Genomic DNA, 19,707 nt, shown 5'->3' with positions numbered 1-19,707 from the left:
TGGATGAGTGGGCTTTTTGGAGCCCAGTGCCTAAGGTGTGACACCTTGTGGAGCCTTAGTACAGGGGGTGAGGGGCTTGGACCTGCCTCAACTGAATGTACCAGGCTCTGCTGACTCCCCATGGGAGACCTTGACTTGGAGGAGGTGGGAATGGGGGGGGGTTGGTTGGGGGGGAAGGCTAGGAGGTGGGAAGAGGGAGGAGGGGGAATCTGTGGTTAGCATGTAAAATGAATAGAAAATTTCTTAATAAAAAAATTAAAAAATGTTACATTATTGATTGGGTAGATTAGGCTAATTATCAGTTTTTATAAGTCAAGAACAACATTTATTTAAAGGGGAAAAGTCAAACTTTAAGCATGTTCATCATCAAAGATAACAATTTATATGTAATTTTTAACAAAGGGCTAACAAGAAAGTAATATGTTAGTATAATATTAGTAAGATATATATTAAACCAGGTAATAATGGCATATACTTTCATTTCAGCTACTCAGGAAGCTAAAGCAGAATCGAGGGCATATTGGGCCACATAGTAAGACACCATCTCTAAAACTGTATATTGTACATTACATTTTAAAATATGCGTTCTGAACTATTAAAAGCATTAAAAGGTCTAAATTATATATCTTTGATAGTTATACTGTCATTTTTTTGTTTATGCTATTGCTTTCCATTCCACATGAACATCTAAGAAAACACAAACACCAAAAGTAATAAATGTACATAACAGTAGCCATTGAAGGCAGACAAAGAAATTTGATTTTGTTTGTTGAATATTCTAAAGAATATCATGTCTGAATTTGTCAACTGATGGTCTTGGCAAACTCTAAGCACTTATCCCCTGAAAGAAGCCAAAGAATGAGTTTAACAATAAAAACTGATTTCCTAACTGATTTGGTGGTTTATCTGAAGGGAGGGACCATTAAATTATAAACCATTACTCACAATAGTTGTCTGAAAATATAAAAAATAAATCTACAATCAACTAACAATGGATAAAACTTTATCAAAGCCAGGTGTGATGCCATGCACTATGACCTTGTAAGAGAAGGCAGGAAGACAGTGTGTTCTAAGCCAGCTTGGATCATCTAATGAGAACCCATGTCTAAAAATAAACAAACACCCCTAATGAAGCCATAGACTTCTACTTGATCACAACACTTTCTCTGATCTCTTTTCTTTCTCTACTTCTCTGGACTAGATTTTTGCTTTTATCATTTGTATGTACTTCACAGTTCTTTTTCAAGGGTCAGTACTCATTTCTTTATGGTCTTCTAGAACACAGCATCATCTGAGAGCCAAGTGGGAATACACAATGAAGGTCTCAGTACACAATGGAGATAGAAGCATCAAACCAACATAGTTCCTTACCTAAACTGCTTTAAAAATATAGCTAAGTCTATATTGTTCCTTTTAAAAAGTCACCAGAGTCATGATATTGGGAACTGAGCTAATGTTGAGACCCTGGCTATCAGCAGCAGTACCCCCAGGAACAAACTTTTCCAAATAATAATACTCTTGATCTGCTTCCAATCTTTGTTGTGAAGAGACTTCCTCCTTGGTGGTCTGGAAGCTTCAGTCACAACCAACAGTCAAAAGCAAATTTTGTCTTCAGAAGCTGGGAAATATTTGGGGAAAATAAAGATGTTTCTTCTCAGCGAGCCTGTGCCTAGGAGCATTCAGGGGCTGATTTTCCGGTTTACAGACTATCTAAAATTCTTTGCTCCTACTTCCTGGCTTTTGGCTATTTTGCTGCTCATTAGCATTGCCAGTGAAGGGTGGACAGGAAATAGAAAGAATCAAAGCAGTTTGCTATTTATTAACTGTTTATTAACAACAACAACAAAACTTTTGTGGAGAAAAATATGTATTGGACAGTTATTTTTTGATCGTTTGTTTCTATCCATTTTCAGTGTTTGCTCTGTTCTCAATTACAGCTACATGGTTGAAGGTTAGTATCCATGTTTCCTACTGAGATACCATGGCTCTTGCAAAAGTCAAGTATTTTATTTTGCTGTGGGATAAACTTCCTCCTTCCTTTGCTGGAGTATAGACAAAACAACAAATGAACTGTATGACTAATTTTTTAATTATTGCAATATGCAATATTAACTTCAAAAATGAAAGAAAATGAATTTCAATATATATATATGAAACACTGCACAATCTAATATATGACATTAAATTTAAACAAGATCTCAATGCTTTTATTTATTCCAGAATCACCAGATATATAAGCCTCTTCCCCTGTTCGTGATTTAATAACACAACTGCTGACATCTGTAGTGTGAAGAAAGAAGAAGAGGCAAATAAATGGTTGACATTCTGCATTGGCTCTGGCTTTGACATGATTATATTTATTTTGCAGCCCAAAGCTACACTAAGGTGAAGGATTAACCATCGGAAAGCTGAGTAAAGAGATTTCTATTATAAATGAGGACTATCTGCAAAGGATAAACTCCTCATCCTATTTATAAGCTACTTTTTTTTCTGAAAAATATATTTGGCTTATGGCACTGTCAAGATTCCATCAACAGGACATTTATTGAGTTCCCACAATTCCCCATGCTGTAGTGGACTGTACTCATCCAACTGGAAGACCCAAATTGCTCTTCCTTCAGCTTCCTAATATGAAACTATGTCCCAAGGAGGCAGATATTTATCTCTAAAATCTCTTCCTTCAGGGATAAGAGGCATAGGTTACCTAGATGATGAAATTTGACCTTAAAGCCTAAATATTTAGGCATCATATGTCAAAATTAGCATTTGCTCTGCCTGTCTGCTAAATGTCCTACAATAAATTCATAAGCAACTCAATATATTTACTGCAAATGCAGCATGAGACTATAGATCATGATTTTTCTATTTGAACAGTCAATTACATAGAATGTTTGAAACACACCAGGTACGGCAGCAAATAACAGGAAAGCAATGTCAATCAAATGTGGTCATGAGATACAACCAACACAAATGAGGGATACATTAGTGCAAAATAATCTTGTTCAGAAAATAATCTAATGGCCTCATGTAGGCTACATGTACTTTGGTCTATGCTAAGAGTTGTCAGTACATCTCCAAAAACAACTCACACTGCTCTTGTTGTCATTCAAGAAGGAACTGACTAGGTATACAATTGTCACTGTTCCATTGACACAATTTTGTATGCTGGCAAATTGCTATAGATTTTCTGCAAATGTATCAGCTTCCGGTTTTAGTTCACCTTAAACTACATGCAACAGAACACCTGCAATAGTAAATTTGTCTTTTCTGTTTCTAAAATATCACCTGGTCCTTGGCTTTTAAGAATAATATGTCAGTCTGAAGTGTACTGCCAATGGCATATGGCATTTTAATGATGTTGATAGTAAATAGATTAAGTACTTCATCAATTTTAGGTACCTGTTCCAACTAATGTACTGCTTCAAACTTCTGTCAAATGACTGCATGTCGCCATCCAACAGGTCACATACTACTAAGTTACAAATATATTTTGATGTTCCAATAGTATGTTCCTCGGCCATAACACAATTGTCTTTTTTTTCCAATTATTTCTGATCCCAAACTAGACTTCAGGTTTCTGACTGTTCATGGATCTCCTGTTTGCACATCAATTAATACATGTAGCCAAGCAGAAATATCCATGCAACACTTACATCATTCCCACATGGACAGAGGGTCTTACCAAGGAGCTAGCACCAGAGAAGAATACAGACAAAAAAGCAGAAAAATTGTAAAAGTCATATTTCAACACAGATATTAACTGAAGCACAACACTAATGTGATATACACAACTTGTTGGCTTATTAATAGACTTATGAATGCATTAAGATTTACTTTCAAATGATTTCCAAGCTTAGAAAATTTAGAACATTTCCTTTCCTCATTTTCACCTGTGACTGAAAAGCTGTCAGCTGTGGTATAGCACAAATAGAAGTGAAAGATCCATAAAAGGAAATGTTTAAATGTGTCACTGAAAATTAACATAACATGAATTTCTGTTTTGCAATGAAAACTATTGCCCTATAAAATAATTATATTCTCCTTTTTGAAGGAGATATTTCTGAGGGATTTAAAGCAAATCAGATACATATCAGAATTTATTTAAAATAAATTTATGATCAGTTCAAATGTATCTATTATAGCAAGAATTGTATTTTATCATCATTCATTAGTTTAGGATATCATATAGTCACAATAATTGAGTGCCCCAGAGGTAAATAGTTATTCTATTTGTAACACATATCATTGCTGTTTAAGTTGTAATCCACTCATAATTTCAGGTGAGAAATTTCAAGTAAACATTAGTAGTGAGCTGGAAAACTCAATGAAATAAATAAGCAGAATAATAAATATCATATGTTTCAGAACTACATGAAAGCTTCTCACTTAGGCCAGTTACAATCAGCTTGGCCCAGTAATCTTGATCTAAGATTACAATTAAAAAATAAAAATGTTTTCTTACTATTCAAACCTAAACCCCAGCCAGCAAATAAATTTGGAGAAAAACAATGTATCTTATTATTAAAGTCTGCAACTCTCATTCTTTTTAGTGAAAATATCATTATGAAAATTCCTATACATGAACTCCAAAATTTCAAATTCAATTCCACCCTGTTTTCCTACTATCTCTTGCAACCTTTCCCTTCTCCTCCTCCCTTGTCCTGAGTCTCCTAGAACCCTCAGGTCTCAGTGCATTCTTTTAATTGTTGCCAGTCTCTATTTTACCACTTCCTGCTCCCTGCACACAGTTTTCTCCAAGTTCATCTCTGTCCTGAAGTTTCCTAGAATAGTTTTTATATATTCAACTTGACAACACCTCACTTCATCTTCTAAGGAATACTGTCCTTGCGTTTCTTCTAGAATATTGTACTGGCTTCTATTCTGTCCCACAGGACACTTAACTGTCAATGCTCCTGGGTTCCCTCTCTCCTCCTAACCTCTCCATTCTGCAAAGCTCTTGTCTCAGAGCTCTTCTCCCTCACTTACCTTCCCCACTCACTGACTGAAGGCCAAATACCACAACAAGTTCTACATTTGCTATCATATGTAGAAACATAAAAAAAAAATCATATAGCCTTGACCTGGAGGTCCAACATAAATACAAAACTAAAGAACTCCTACTTGGATTCCAATCTAGCAATTGCCCACGTCTCCCCCTTTCCCACTTTTGATTCACAGTAACATACTTCAGCTTCTTGCCCATATGAAGAATTTTGGAAGCCTGCATGCCCTGAACTTTTCTCATCTGGCCAATGCATGAGAAAAGCCTGTTTTTACTACCTTATATTATATACACAGTCTAATGACAGCTCTTCTTCAGCCACCAGTTGAACTCAAGCCACAGTGGCTATACTACAGTTCTACACCACCTGGTACAGTCAACCGGAGAAGGTTATAAGGACCTGAGAGCTGTAACATGACATGTAAGTCTCTCCTGCATTTGCTTTACTTGTAGGTCAGATTTTATTCCCTTCTACTTCCCACTTTGCTCATTAAACTACACTCAAAGTGGCTTTCAAAATGTCCCTTTACAAATTACACTGACTCCTAGTGTCTTGTCTCATAGTCATTGTCCTTGCAACAGTTGTTGCCTAAATATCACTAGACATTGATATGCCTCATGCCTTTTAAATTAAGTCTTTTCTCTCCTGAGAGTTATTACCATGCCACCCCACCCAAAGCAGAGTGCTATGTCACCTGTCAGTCTTTAATTTAACGTAGTGGTGTTCGTTACAATAGTAGGTTATATCTGTTTTCTTATTTAGTAATCTCCCTGATGAAACTGAAAAATTCAAAACTACAAAAGCATAGTTTATGCAGTATTTTAATTATGGGACACCTATATAATCATTTAAAAGGCTGTTGGCAATTATATGTGTTGCTCTGATTGGTTGATAAATAAAACTGTTTGGCCTATGGCAAGGCAGCTTAGAGGCAGGCGGGAAATCCAAATGGATAGGCAGGAAGAAAAAGGAGAACAGAGGAGATGCTGCTAGCTGCCACCAGGAGAAGCAAGATTTAAAGATACTGATAAGTCATAAGCCACATGGCAAATAGATTTATAGAAATGGGTCAATTTAAGATATAAGAGTGAGCTAGCAAGAAGCCTGCCATGGCCATAGTTTAAAAATAATATAAGCCTGTGTGTGTTTATTTGGGTCCAAGCAGCTGCAGGACAGGCGGTTAACAGAGATTTTGTCCTGACCGTGGGCCAGGTGGGACACGGGGAAAATTTCAGCAACAATACTGATTTAAGGATGTGGCAGAAGTAGAAGGTTCATGATCTCACCTGCCATGGGTACTTGGCTAGGTTTAGAATATCAGGCATGAATTCCCTCATACTGAGAGGTCTTAAGTTCAATTGAGTAACTGTTGGTTAGCCCCAATATATGTGTCATGCTACTATTGTGGTTTTTAGACATGAGCAAACACGAAATGGACTCAGAAGTATGTGTGTGTGTGTGTGTGTGTGTGTGTGTGTGTGTGTGTGTGTGTGTGTATTACAAATGTTAAAAAGGTTCACTGACAGATTCTTATATGTTAATAGAAATGTCTGTATTATCCTGTCATTCTGTGAATATTAACTTCTAGAATTATAACGATTTACTAATAAAGCAAGGATCTCACTTAAAATCATTTAAGAGAAACCAGATATGTATAATGACAAATAAAAATATTTATTTTAAACAATACTTTGAATCATTGTGGGATAAATTATATACTTGATATTTTAATAAAATTAATAACCTGAATTTTATAAATAGGGTTATGTGTTAATAACATAGATAATTGGAGTGATTTACAAACTTTAAACATACATACAGTTCAGATGCTTAGCTTAGGACACCTCTGACTTTTCTTCCATCTACTAAGGAGGCTACCAGTCAACACAGAGCAGCTACACATTGAGGCTACTTGATGAGCAGCAGGTGTGTACAAGCAGAAATGAATTGAACAGGAATCAAACAAATGGGGAACTTTAAACAGCCTATATCGTTACATGATACATTTGTGAGTGACATCACTCCTGCCCTAATATTAGTAGAGTGCTTTAAATTTCCTAGCTATACAGGCAGTATAGACAGTGCTGATTAGAATATATCAACTTACCCCTGAAGTCTATACTAATGAGAATGCGCTTGAGTGTGGCATGCCTTGAGTAACACTTTGTGTGATGCCCTAGTGGGGATGCTAGTCAAATTACAAATCTACAGTAAAGCAAATCCATTTCACTCCAACAATACTACAGTTACCTAACAAATCTGATTAGCAAAGGTATTAATCATAATTCTTGTTTGTACCCAAACCATCTTGATTCCTGGCTCCTTAGTAGAATGATTACAGTTTCATTTATGTTTCATATTTCCACTTTCATTTTTTTAAGATCACCCTAAAATTTGCTATTATGTATAACTCTATGTATCTTCTCCCAGTTTCTTTTTGATACTCTTTTAATATCAAATTTTCTTTTTGCTCACATAATTTTAGAGCTTAAATGTGCTTGAGTTTAGAGATTTTAATAGACTCAGAGAATTAAATAAATGTTCAATATTACTCAATTAACTGTTTATAAAATTGATACTTTGTATGAACCAAACAGAATGTGAGTCCAGTGTATTTCTTTTTATATCTTAAATTCATCACGTTTTTCACATTCACCTGAAATTTCTATCTATAACCAAAACCTAAAATTCATCAATGTAAATGACTAGAACCCACAAATGTCCTTAATAAGCAATCTCAGAATAATCTTAATATACTTCTTAATATGTCTATCTGATTGCTTGATTTTACTTCAGATATTTAAAGTGCATTAGCTCATATAATAGGTTAATATTTATTAATATTGACATTGGATAAAGTACAAAAGAATAAGAAAAATTTTCTGTTTAACTTAGGTCATATGCTCAATAAATATGTGATTCAAACCACTATGTTTGAATTGTTATTGTAGTGAAAGTTGACTTACATTTCATCTTCTATTATTCTGAGAGTAGAATACCATAAAAGAGAGATTATAGAAACAATTAAAGAAAACAAGAAATTATCAAGGAGAATAGACATTGATTCAAATGACTAAATGAGACAGTAGTGTTAGTCCTGGTGACTGTATTGGTTGTATGTATGCCTGTGTAATACTTACATGATACATGAAACTTCATATTAAACAGGTAAAATTACTTGAAAACATAGGTGATCATGAATGTCACACATTATGTTTAGATATTTCTGTATTTGTGTACACCTATGCAACTTTCACGTCTCTGTTTATATGCTTTTCCCCCCCAAACATCCATCAGTTTGCAGCCATAGGGTTTCCAGAGGTGAGAAGAGCCACTCCAGCAAGAACTAACAAATGGCTTCATTCACTGATGTCTGATTGTACCAACACTACTCAACATGCAGCATCCTTCCTTCTGTCCTGGCTCCTCCTCACCAGAATATTAATTTAAGAAAATATCTCTGTTTGATGTTAAATTTAAAATGTACATTGTTGAATCTATCAACCTAGCTTTAGAAAGTAGCAGGTATTGATATATTCTAGAGTAACATTTATAAGAATGAAAAACAAAATTAATACATGCTTTTCTACTCAAAGAATAAAAACAACTCTCTTCTAGAATCACAAATCTCATTAAGCAGCCCCTTTTTCTGATAATTTCAAAATGGCTTCATATGGTTTTTCATGTAGAACTACAAAGTAACAGTTCAGAAGGGAGTGACAACTAATGGTGAAGATATTCCTATAGGCTGTAACTAATATTTCCAATAAATATTAGGTATTCAGCAATACCAAATATGGTTACTAATATGCTGTTTATAATCAAAATGAACCAATGATCCAATACAAATGGGAATGCCATACTCAAAATACTGTAAGTGGGTAAAAGAAGAAAAAATTCTATATAGAATATAGAGTTTTAAAATCATAATGTACTATTAAGATAAATTTCTAGTAAGGAAAAATAAGCCATAGAGGTCAGAACTGAATGAAATTTATCTTCCATTGCTTCTAACAATTTTCATTGCTATCTATTTTTAGACAAGTCAAATGTTAATCACTGTGATTTTTATTCATATTTGAATGAACATTTATAGGAGATATTTAGTGGATATATATTTCATCTGGAGTAGACAGCAAAGGTCCTTGTTATTCTGTTTATTAGTCATGTCACGCTTGATGTCTTTGATTAATAACAACACTGTCTAATTTAATTCACATCAGAATTGTGCTTCAAAGAACTGTATTAATCATGCAGAAAGGAGCAACAGTGAAATATGCGCCTAGATACTTTTTGTAAGTTTATTTCTGTTTACCTATAACTTAGGGAACAAACAACTGTTATGACAAAAGTAAAGGGGGAAAAAGCAATTTGAGATATATACCAAGAGTCCCTGATGCCACTTTGAGGTCACTGGCTAACCAGTAAATATCATGTGAAGAAAAAAAATATTTTAGCAAAAAAAATAGTTATTATATGCCTTCTGGGAATGTGTTTATAATCATATTTAATAAAACAGACCCCAGACCAAAAGTAATAAAAACAGATGCTTTCAATTGCATGTCTGGCATTGTTCATAATGTGCTGAACATTCATTCACTAAGCCAGGCTGTATACGTTGAACATGCTGATGATTAAAGCATGCTGTGAACTGTCTTAGCTTCTCACAGTGACAGAGTTGATTATTATGATCTTGAGAATGAAGTATCATCTGCTTATGAGAGAAATGAATAGATGGTTCTTTTCTACCCCTTTGACATAAGGCGTTTTACTAAGACTGTTAACCGCCCTGGTGTGTGTAATATATGAATGAGTACAGTCCTCGCATGTTCCCTTATAGAGATATGTGACTGAGGATGGCTAATTTACAATCTGCTCTATGAGCACCAAAGAAACGAGCATATATTAAACTGTTAAAACGTGCGATCCTCCATATTAGATAGGAAGCAAAACACAAACTCTGCGGTTGACTGGAAATGCCACCTAATCCCTGCTTAATTAAAGCAGCACACTCTACACTCCTGTTGTGTTGAGGGAGTACAGAGTGTGGGACGACTGATGGATGAGGAAAATAGCAGTCAGCGTGGCTAATCTCAAAGACTTGGGAGCTTTCTAGCTACATAAATCAGCGCGACTTCTGAATAACCTCATAAAACACCGTATCATTGCCATTCCACTCACGGCGTTTTGGTTCTTCCTACAGCATGCAGATCGTTAGGAAACTTCTAAGCAATCAAGTAATGTGGGTCTGATGAAATTACTCAATCAATGCACAGGCCCAAAGTAGAAGCATAATTCAAACTTGCATAGTTTTTATATGTAAAAGACCTTTCTTTCACCAGGGCAAAGGAGGTGATTCAACATGAAGTACAATGTGCATGTGTGCATATGTATTTAGCAGTTAAATACATGCAACTAGTAAATACCTCTAAAATATGATTAACAGAAAAGTCAAGCAATTACAATATTATGTATTTTGAGTAGAATAGATACATATTCATCTCAATCATTGTGGTTCAGCCATTAAAGTGTTATTTCCTGATCATAGTAAACTAAATCAACAAATTTATTTAACTAAATTTATTCAACAAAGTATTAAGGTTTAATATGCGATTGTTTTTATTAAGCTACATGCATGAAGTAAAAGGAGAGAGAGAGGTGAGGATTTTCATACACATCCCATGGTTCAATATCAAAAGCATTCAGTATTTAAAGAGCGTAAAAGAGCAATGACTTTTTATCTTTCCAGTGTGCCTGAACTATCATTGCAACCACTTTCCCATCAGACTGAGGAAACCTTCATTTCTGCATATCTCTTTACATCTCTAGAGGTGAAATATTCCTTTCCCAAAGGTGTCATCATTTTCAGCCTTTGAGTCCTGAGCTAATGCACTCCTAATATTCATATTTCTCGTATGATTTCATGAAAGCGATCACCTAAAGAACATTCCTTTTCCTCACTGACCCAGTAAGCTAGCTGACCCACTGCATGTTAACTGCTGCCTTACAAGTTAAATACAGGTGTACCAGTTTTGAATTTCTCATACTTTGGGTAAATGTGCAGGAAAGGGGGCATTTAACCTTTGAAGTACATAGAACTAAGCCAATTTTCAGTACATTATAAGAGGTATGAAGCTTTTAAAACTCAGTGTCACTGCAATATTAGGTAGTCTATAAAAGATGCCAACTCTCTTGTCTGTTGCACTAATTTCATTCAAGCCAAATCAATTGAGAAAGAAGTATTTCTCTCAGTTGGTTATACAGAGTGGATGCACACAGTTAGATTTCTAAAGAAATGTGTAATAGCTGCACAGTCACTTTTAAGAAACTAGTCATAAATAAGTAAGCCATTTCACTCTGACAGACAACAGTGGGAAATGGACAGTTATCTCCTACTCTGAACCAAATTCCCAGACTGCATTGTGAAATAGTATTCCTCTCTTAAAGACTATCAAGATATATACATATATACATGTTTGTAAATCACGTATTTAACTCGTAGAGCACAGAATAAGCACTTATCTACACCCCCCGGGGGGAGGGGAGCAAGCATAAGTCAGAAACCCCTAATCATCGAATAAATATAAAGAAAGGTATATTGATCACACCCCCATAGTCTTGCCTTCATCACTTAACAACTAGACATAAATTCATGCATGATTCATTTCCAAACTCTTATCAGAATGTTCCTGAACCCCTCAATGAGACCATAATTTCTCCCTGGAAAGTTCTGAACCTACAGGCACTGTTAGACCCCAAGGCAAAATGGGATCCAGCCGGCCAGCTATCTAATGCTTCATTTTCTTAATGCACAAGGGCAAGGCTTTCTGAATTCTGACCTCATTAGCCCTTGCACAGAGACATACAGTCCCATTGATATAAATGATAGAGAATGGCAGACATGTTTAACGGAGATAGCCTATAACACCAAAAGAGGGAGCCCCCTGGAGCTGAGAATCTGCCCACCACAGGCACAAACACTAGATGGAAGCCCCTGGCTTGGGAGGAATTGCCACCTGCAGCTGGTTCACCTGCTAGGGGTGTGTGTGTGTGTGTGTGTGTGTGTGTGTGTGTGTGTGTGTGTGTGTGTGTGTGTCACGGTGGAAGGGCAAGGGAGAAGCTGTGACCCATCTGTCGCCTGGATTTGCAGAACAGGAAACCGTTTGTACAGATAAAACTCCTGTACCAAAAAAAGAAGAAAAAAGAAAAAAACAAAAAAATGTCCCCAGAGGGGTCTCACTGCAGCCCGGCAAACGAACCTTGCTTGCCCAGGAGGCGAATTTCCGAAAAGGAAATCATCACATTAAGGCAGAAGAGGCTGCAAAAGCCGATCTCCACTCAGCTCTCAGGGATTAGCAAGTGAGAAGAGTTGGAGCCCTCAGCTATGGGCACCCTGCATGATAATGACTCGAGCCCCGCCGCTCCTGTCGCGCCGCCGGCCGCTCTGCTCGCCCCTAGGTGGGGCCAGGATCCTGGCGACCCGCGGGCCCTCCGGGAGCTAGGGCGCAGAGCTCGCCCTGGCGCAGCTCGGGAGGCGGCTGTCGGCGGTCGCCCTGTCTGGCCGGGCCACGAGAGCGGCCTGCACCGGCTTCGGCGTCTCCCACGCCCCGGGCCGAGAGCGTGTGCCCCGCCATCCTCTCCCGCCACCGGGTCGCCGGACCGCAGAGGACTGTGAGCCTGGGCGTCCGCACTGCTCGCCGCAGCGGACTCGGCCGCTCAGGATGCAAAACCACCTGTTCGAGCCGCGGGGAGCGCCCCCAGCCCCAGCCCGCGTCTCTCCCGGCGGATGACACTGCCAGCATCACCCCCCATCACCCACCGCTCCGTGATTTTTTTTTTTTTTTTAAATGGCTCAAATGTACATCCGGGAAAAATTGGGAAGCTAGAGTCAATCAAACTTCCTTCTCCCCACAACCCGAGTCCCCACACTCCCTGCACTCCTGCGCGGAGGCCAGCGTGAGCCCCCTGCGCCCGGCCCGCACTCCCCGCCCGCCCTCACTCCGCGCTGCGAGGCTCAGCCAGCCACAGCTGAGGGAAAGCTGAGCTTGTGCGAGCGCGGGCACCAAGGGGCGCGAACCGAGGCCACTCCAGCAGCAGTGAGAGGCTCAAGGGGGTGGGGGAGCAAGAGATTACTGCCAAGGAAACGCTAGGGAAAAAATCGCCACAAGCCGCACCAGCCTTGTCTTACCGATGTGGATGATGGAATCAGCGGTCGCCAGGTCCCAGGTTCGAGACCACCAGAGGGACAGAAACAAGAGCAAGGGGAAAACTTCCATCCTCCGATGCAGAGATCTTCCTTGACCACGACTTTGCGTCCAATATGTAGATATTCTTTTAACCGGTCCACAGAGTTTGAGGTCACGATAGAGTTGAGTGCAGCTTTCCCACTAATTTCCAAATCCCTCTCGCCAGTGCACAGTCTTTCTTAGTCGCCAAGGAGGCACAGGCGACCCGAGAGCTAGCACAGCCGGAGGCAGCCTCCTCCCAAGCCCTGTCACTCGGAGGGGAATTTTGGCATCGCCGGAGTTGTTTGCAGTTGGGCTTTTTAAAAATGTATCCAGCCTTGGCTGCTCTCGGACAGGGGGCGAGGCTGGCGCTCAGAAGGTGGCCGTGGCCGCGCGGGGGCCGCGGTGGCGGGTCCCAGCTCCGCCGCAACTTGGGCACCCCCGCGCCGGATGTGCCCGCGCCCTCCCCCGCCGCCGAGCCCCTCCACCCCGGGCCGCGCGCGGTCGTGGCGCCTCGCGGCCAGCTCTCGGTGCCAGCGGAGACGAGGAGGATGCTAGCGGAGCCGCCAGATTCCAGCGGGGAGGGGGAGGCCCGCTCCGGGAGGGGTGAAAAAAGTGAACTTGAAGGTAATGCAGATAGTAATGCAGAGAAGACTCCCCTTCTGCTCGAGGCGGGCCCCGGAGCTGGCGCGGCGGGCCCGAGCCGCTCCGCGGGCGCGGTGGCGGGGGAGTCCGCCGGGAGCGAGCAACGGGCCAGGCCGGCGCGCGGAGCCGCGGCTGCAGGATGCTCCGGAGCCGCTCGCCCGGCGGGATGCGGGAAGCCAACAGCAGCCTGGCAAGCTCCGCTGCAGCCCCACGTTGCCTAGAAATGGATCACCTAGGAGAAGCGAGTCCGCAAGAGAGCGGTGCTGTCAGGCGGAGAAGGGAACCGAGAGAGGAAGAGCTTCTAATAACCACCTCCTCCCCCTATCTGCAATACAAGGGAGAAACAAAACCGCGCTCTCAATTCCCTGGGAATCTTCACCCGGACTGAGAAAGGCAGGACTCACAGAGAAAGCAGTGAAGTCCCCCCACCTGCCTTAGTGTTTTCTTCTTCTTCTTTTTTTTTTTTTCGAGGTTAAAAGCAACCTAAAAAAGCCACCCCACTTATTTAACCTTGCTATCCCCCAACAGGTATCGGACTTTTTTCTAGTCTTTGTCTGGAATTAGTCACATTGGCTGAGAACAAATTAGGGACACCTAGTCACTTAGGGAAAAGAAGACCCAGAAAGCTTTTAATGAGATTTCAATTATAAAGTTATAAAAAGCTGAGAATGTGCTAATTACCTTTTAAACAGTGCTGGGTTTTTTTTTTTCTTTTTCATTTTTTTCTTCTTTTTTCAGTCTCTTTTTTGGCAATCAGGATGCAGAAAGAATTCTGAAATACTGTCAGAAAAGAGACAGTCTTGAGATTTTTAAGTGTATCTAATAATACAAAGTCAATAAAACAAAAAAAATGCTTCAGTGGTCAAAATACTGCATTAAGTTAATCACCTGTGCGGTTGGGTCGTCATGGGGAAGCTCCTTTCCGTCCTTGGGAAAAGCTGTGAATGCTCTATAGGGCAACCTCCCAGCCTTGAGAGGGGGAATTTTGTGCAAGCATATCCCTCCTCCTGGTGACTTCTTCTAACTACTACTATATATCCTTTTCTCTTACTGCAGGAGGGGGCTCTGTTAACTCAATCAAGTGTCTAACTGAGGTTAGGTATCAACAGCCTTGACACTGTTTCAATTACAACTATCGTCCCCTGGAAATCTTGTTACCAAGGGGGTGCATGTCAGAACACACCACTCCTTTGAAGACTGGCTGAGCTCTGTTCCTATTCCCTCATTGACCACCTTTCTTTCTCTTGGATGATAGCTTGGCTTAATTGCCCATTCTCACCTCTGCAAAGTCTTATCCTTCCTTCATCTTCTAAATTTTATCCTCGGACATTCCAGAAAATGATTTTTCCCCCTTGGTTGCTACTCATACTAACACTTCCTCCTGCATCTCATATAGTCCATTCAAGCTCCTCACCACACCAAGAAAAGGATCCTGTCACCTAGGAAATAGTGCCCCACCTTTAAATGTGAAATGATTCCACCCGTCTTCTCTATTCTCACTGCAGTCTACCTTTGTATCACAGAAAAAAAAAAAAACTGCTTTGGAATTTGGAATTAGTTCACCAGTGCCTTCCATAATGATCAAGACTTATACACTTTTTTCTCCTTTCTCCTTTTGCAGAGAGCTCTAGTTGTTGAATGTCTGAATCTAGAAACAGTACTTCCAGGAAGCCATCACTGCCTGTATTTCCCAATCAATTTGCATCAACTCTCTGTCCCCACCCCCACGAGTACACAAAAATTCAATATGGATTATGTTCATGTTATTATTTAATGTCAGTCTACTCTTCAAAGCATTCTGGTGTATTTTCACGAACGGTTATACAGACGATGAGATTTTTTTTTTAATGGATGTGTTTCCCCAAGACACACAGGGTCATTTTAAAAGCAAGTGAGTCACTGTGTATTTTATCAAGAAAAAAATGCGAAGTCATCATTTAAGATGGACACAACAATATCATATCTTAGGATCAGAGAAGTAGGTGGAGCTTTAAAGCAATAATTTTATCATTCTCCTCATAATAAGTGTTATTCTTGGAGAAAAACTAATAGCAAAATGCAGTCATGTTCATATACTCTATTAGAAACTTATTTTAATGTGCCATAAATAAAAAATTGTCATTATTCCAAAATATTCTGGTTAGTAGTTTTCTATCATAAATTCACTGTGGAATAATCTGGTGCTTTAGTGTGCCTTCTGCTTCTGTGATAAAGCATTCACTAAACCAACTTATACAAAGAAAGGGTTTATTTGGCTTATACCTCTTTGTGACTGTCCATCACTGAGGGAAGTCAACTCAGGAACTCAATCAACAACATGGAGGCCAAGGAATAATGCTGCTTACTGGTTTGTTCCTCATGGCTTGCTCATCCTGCTCTCTTATACAACCCAGAAACACCTACCGGCCTGGGGTGGAACCACCCACAATGAGCTGAGCTCTTCCATACCACCCATGAATCAATAGAATGCCCTTGGAGACGTGTCTACAGGCCAGTCTGCTGGAGACATTTTCTCAATTGAGGTTCTCTCTTCCCAGGTGACTCCAGTTTGTGTCAAGGTGACACAACTAAAGGAGCACACCTGGGCCTCTGTGCAAAGGGCGTGTGTAAGTATGAGTAAGTCAGAAACTCCAAAGCTTGAGACTCAGTCTATAAGCTACCTAGTTCTGTAAGTATCTCCAACAGGTAGCCATAGTTCATAACCACTCTTCTAACACTTGGACGTATAATGGGATTTGGGTGATGCATCACAAAACTCACAAAGATGTAATGATCGACTTCTGTCAGTCAAAAGCAGTCATCCAAACATGGGTTGAGGCTTTCTAAATTTAAAGCAAGACAGTTAGTGTAAAAGCAAAGTATAGCACTGGCTTCATAAATTTCAATTTAGGAACAGCAACCTTATCAGTGTTCAAGCACTTCCTATGCCCAGGGGGCGCTAATTATTTGGGTTTGTATAAATATAAATTTATATACTTATACAATGCATAACTATAGTTTTTAGAAAATTGGATAGATTAAGATAGTTACCTAGAAACAAAGATTTACAATGTACAAAATAGATGTTAAATACCAGGTGTAAAAATAAAATATTCACTGACTGTGTTTATTAATTGTTTATTTCTGTACAGGTAATTGAACCTTGTATATGTTAGGCACATGTTAAGAAATGTCTCTATCACATAGCTGTATCTTTAGCTTGTTCTTTTCCTTACTCCTTTATTGTTGAGACAGCTTGTTAGTAATTTGTCCAGGTTGGCCTTGAACTTGTGCTTCTTCTGCCCCAGCCACCTAAGTAGCTAGGATTACAGACCTATACCAACAAGCTAAACTTGGTTGTGTTTTCTAAATGGACATGGAAAAGTTAGTTTCCCTTTCATTCATGCTTCGTCACTTGAATTCAGGTATAAGATGTGGGAATGAGGGATGCATCTGGAATACTGTACTCATATTCAGTCCTTTTGAAGACAACCTTCATTCACTAGAGTTTTATAACAAGCACTTAATTTTGCAGGAAAAAAATGTAAGTGAATGATAATTGATACTTCATGGATTTTTCCAACCTGAGACTGTGTCTTCACTGAAGAATCATTGTGATTGGAATACCAGTGATATAGAGAAGTTGTAGAAAGTGTGAGCAGCTTCAACATGTAAAGTGTAATAATCAGTGATTTTTATGTGAAAAGCAGAATTTCAGAGAAGTATTATTTTGTGTTGATGGATTAGGGCACATTCAGGCTCCTTCAAAAGCACATTGTATAGAAGGAAAGCAAGACCATGAGACCATGCATACAGTAGATCTTTCTTGAATTTTCACTTGAAAAACATCTAAGAATTCAAGTGTCTACATTTGTAAAATAAGCTTCTTACTGTTAAAAACAGTGTCAAATTAACTCATATTCATCAGTTCTTTAAAGTGCTAATAATAAACCATTATACAAAGGGTTTTGTTTTCACGTAAAAATCAATGCATTTATAAGTGTTTACCTTAAATTTAAGGCATGGTTAACTTTCCATATAACACTACCAAAATGTATTTAGATGATTATTTTTAATTATGTATAATAATATCATTAGCATTATAACTTTGGGTGGCCACATAAAAGAATCTAAATAAATTACAACCATACCATCACTATATGAAGAAATAAAAGAGAACAATGGCCAATCACATATAGATATAAGTAGTTGTAATAAAAGCAGTTGAAGTTATGCATAAATGTAAAATGGTGGAATATAAAAGCATGAATTTCCTTTGGATGAGGAGCCTGAGGTAATTTTTTTCTTTTTTACTTAACAGATCATGGAAATTCAGTGTTAATGGAATTTCAGAGCCTGATTTATTCAGTTTCTTGTTTTTCTCTCTAAATGAGGATAAGGAAATTCAGTCCCAGAATCTTTACTGATATTTCTTAGAAAAAAAATGTAAACTTAGAAAACACAGTTTGGCTTTTGTATATTTATTTGTTTTGTGCATATGAATGTTTTGCCTGCATGTATATATGTGCAACATGTGCATGCTAACTGAGTGAGAAAAAGGCTAATTCCCTAGAACTCGAGTTGTGGGTAGTTGTGAAGCCATGTGGATGCTGGGAACCAAGCCACCTAGTGGGTGATGAACCACCTCTCCAGCTTCAGAAAACACAGGTTTTTATTTTTAAGTTATTTCAAAAAATTGCTATGTAATACACCTGTGTTAAGTGTGCTTTGCCATTTTTTCAAATTGATTTCTTCCTAGTTTGCAATATATTTTGTCAATTCAAAAATTATGGGATGGTATTTCCCTCCTTCTTTCTTTCCTGTCTTCTCCCTTCTAATTTAAGTTCTCAAATGCTTTGCACCTTTTCAGAGCTTTCTATAAATGTATAGGACTGTCTCAGCTGAAAATATTTTTTAACTAAATGAGATATAAATTCCAAACAAATTCTGTAACCATGCTGATTGTTAAACACAAACGTTTTACCATTTTTTTATAGCAAAAGTTGACTGAAATGGAACCTTTCATTTCATATCTTTTTCACCATCCAAGGGACCATGATATTGAAGTTTTAGGCATAGGGACTTATTTATACAAATGTATATGTTGGTAGATATCTTCCATTTATCTCATCTCCAATGCCTGAGGACTGATCAGTTTCATAAGGAATATGAATAAACATGAATTAACTGAAAGAAGTAAAATAATGACCTGCAACCTTTCAGGGACACTTTTTTTTTTTTTTTTAAGATTGGCCCCTCACTACATTTTATGCTGTCCCCACAAGATGGCAGCCATGCCTGATGCTGATATAATCAGCTCACATTTTAAATGTCTCAATACTAATAGTTTAAACGATTGTTACTAACTTGCATTAACCAAATAGTTATAATGAAATAAACTTGATACTTTAAGTGACCTTTGTCTTTTATTAGTTACTTCATATCCTACATCCTTTATTTTTTTTTCTTCATGGAATTCTTGATTTTGAGATTCATTTGTTTGTTTTGTTTCCATCTTGTCATATTTGATCAGTTAGGAATTAAATATCAAAATGTCAATCATTAGCCATATACTACTTAGAACATGAGAACATTTTTTATTAAAATAAGTAGTATAAATTTGAAAGCTTCCAAAATAAGGCTACTTTAACTATTCAATTTTTCTAAAGAAGAAAGTATGTTACATATGTTCAAATAAGGATTGCACTCTGCCATAGAAGGGAAAGTATTTTTCTATTATATGACAGATTATTCTTGTGTGGCATATTTGTTCTGTGCCATGACTGGTAGGTCAAAGGCAAAATGAATTCATAATGTCAATGATATTATTAATTATCACTGTACTTCCTTAAGTG

The 19,707-nt window shown here is 38.5% G+C and overlaps 1 protein-coding gene across 3 annotated transcripts in view; it reads right to left on the bottom strand.

Annotated features, from left to right (window-relative positions):
• Grid2 (glutamate ionotropic receptor delta type subunit 2) overlaps positions 1 to 13,671 on the bottom strand; it is a 1,427,031-nt gene extending 1,413,360 nt beyond the window's left edge. Inside the window, exon 1 of one of the 3 annotated variants that reach the window (XM_052719853.1) lies at positions 13,192 to 13,671. In XM_052719853.1, the coding sequence (XP_052575813.1) occupies positions 13,192 to 13,279 (88 nt within the window). In that variant the 5' untranslated portion in view covers positions 13,280 to 13,671. The remainder of the gene's footprint in view (positions 1 to 13,191) is intronic. The other 2 variants (XM_052719854.1, XM_052719852.1) reach the window with 2 other exon arrangements.
• Between the last annotated feature and the right edge of the window lie 6,036 nt (positions 13,672 to 19,707).

This window comes from Peromyscus californicus, unplaced genomic scaffold (genome assembly GCF_007827085.1).
Source record: "Peromyscus californicus insignis strain IS unplaced genomic scaffold, ASM782708v3 Scaffold_6__1_contigs__length_162567912, whole genome shotgun sequence".
In the NCBI taxonomy this organism is placed as follows: domain Eukaryota; kingdom Metazoa; phylum Chordata; class Mammalia; order Rodentia; family Cricetidae; genus Peromyscus; species Peromyscus californicus.
This window is presented reverse-complemented; position numbering and strand designations above follow the sequence as displayed.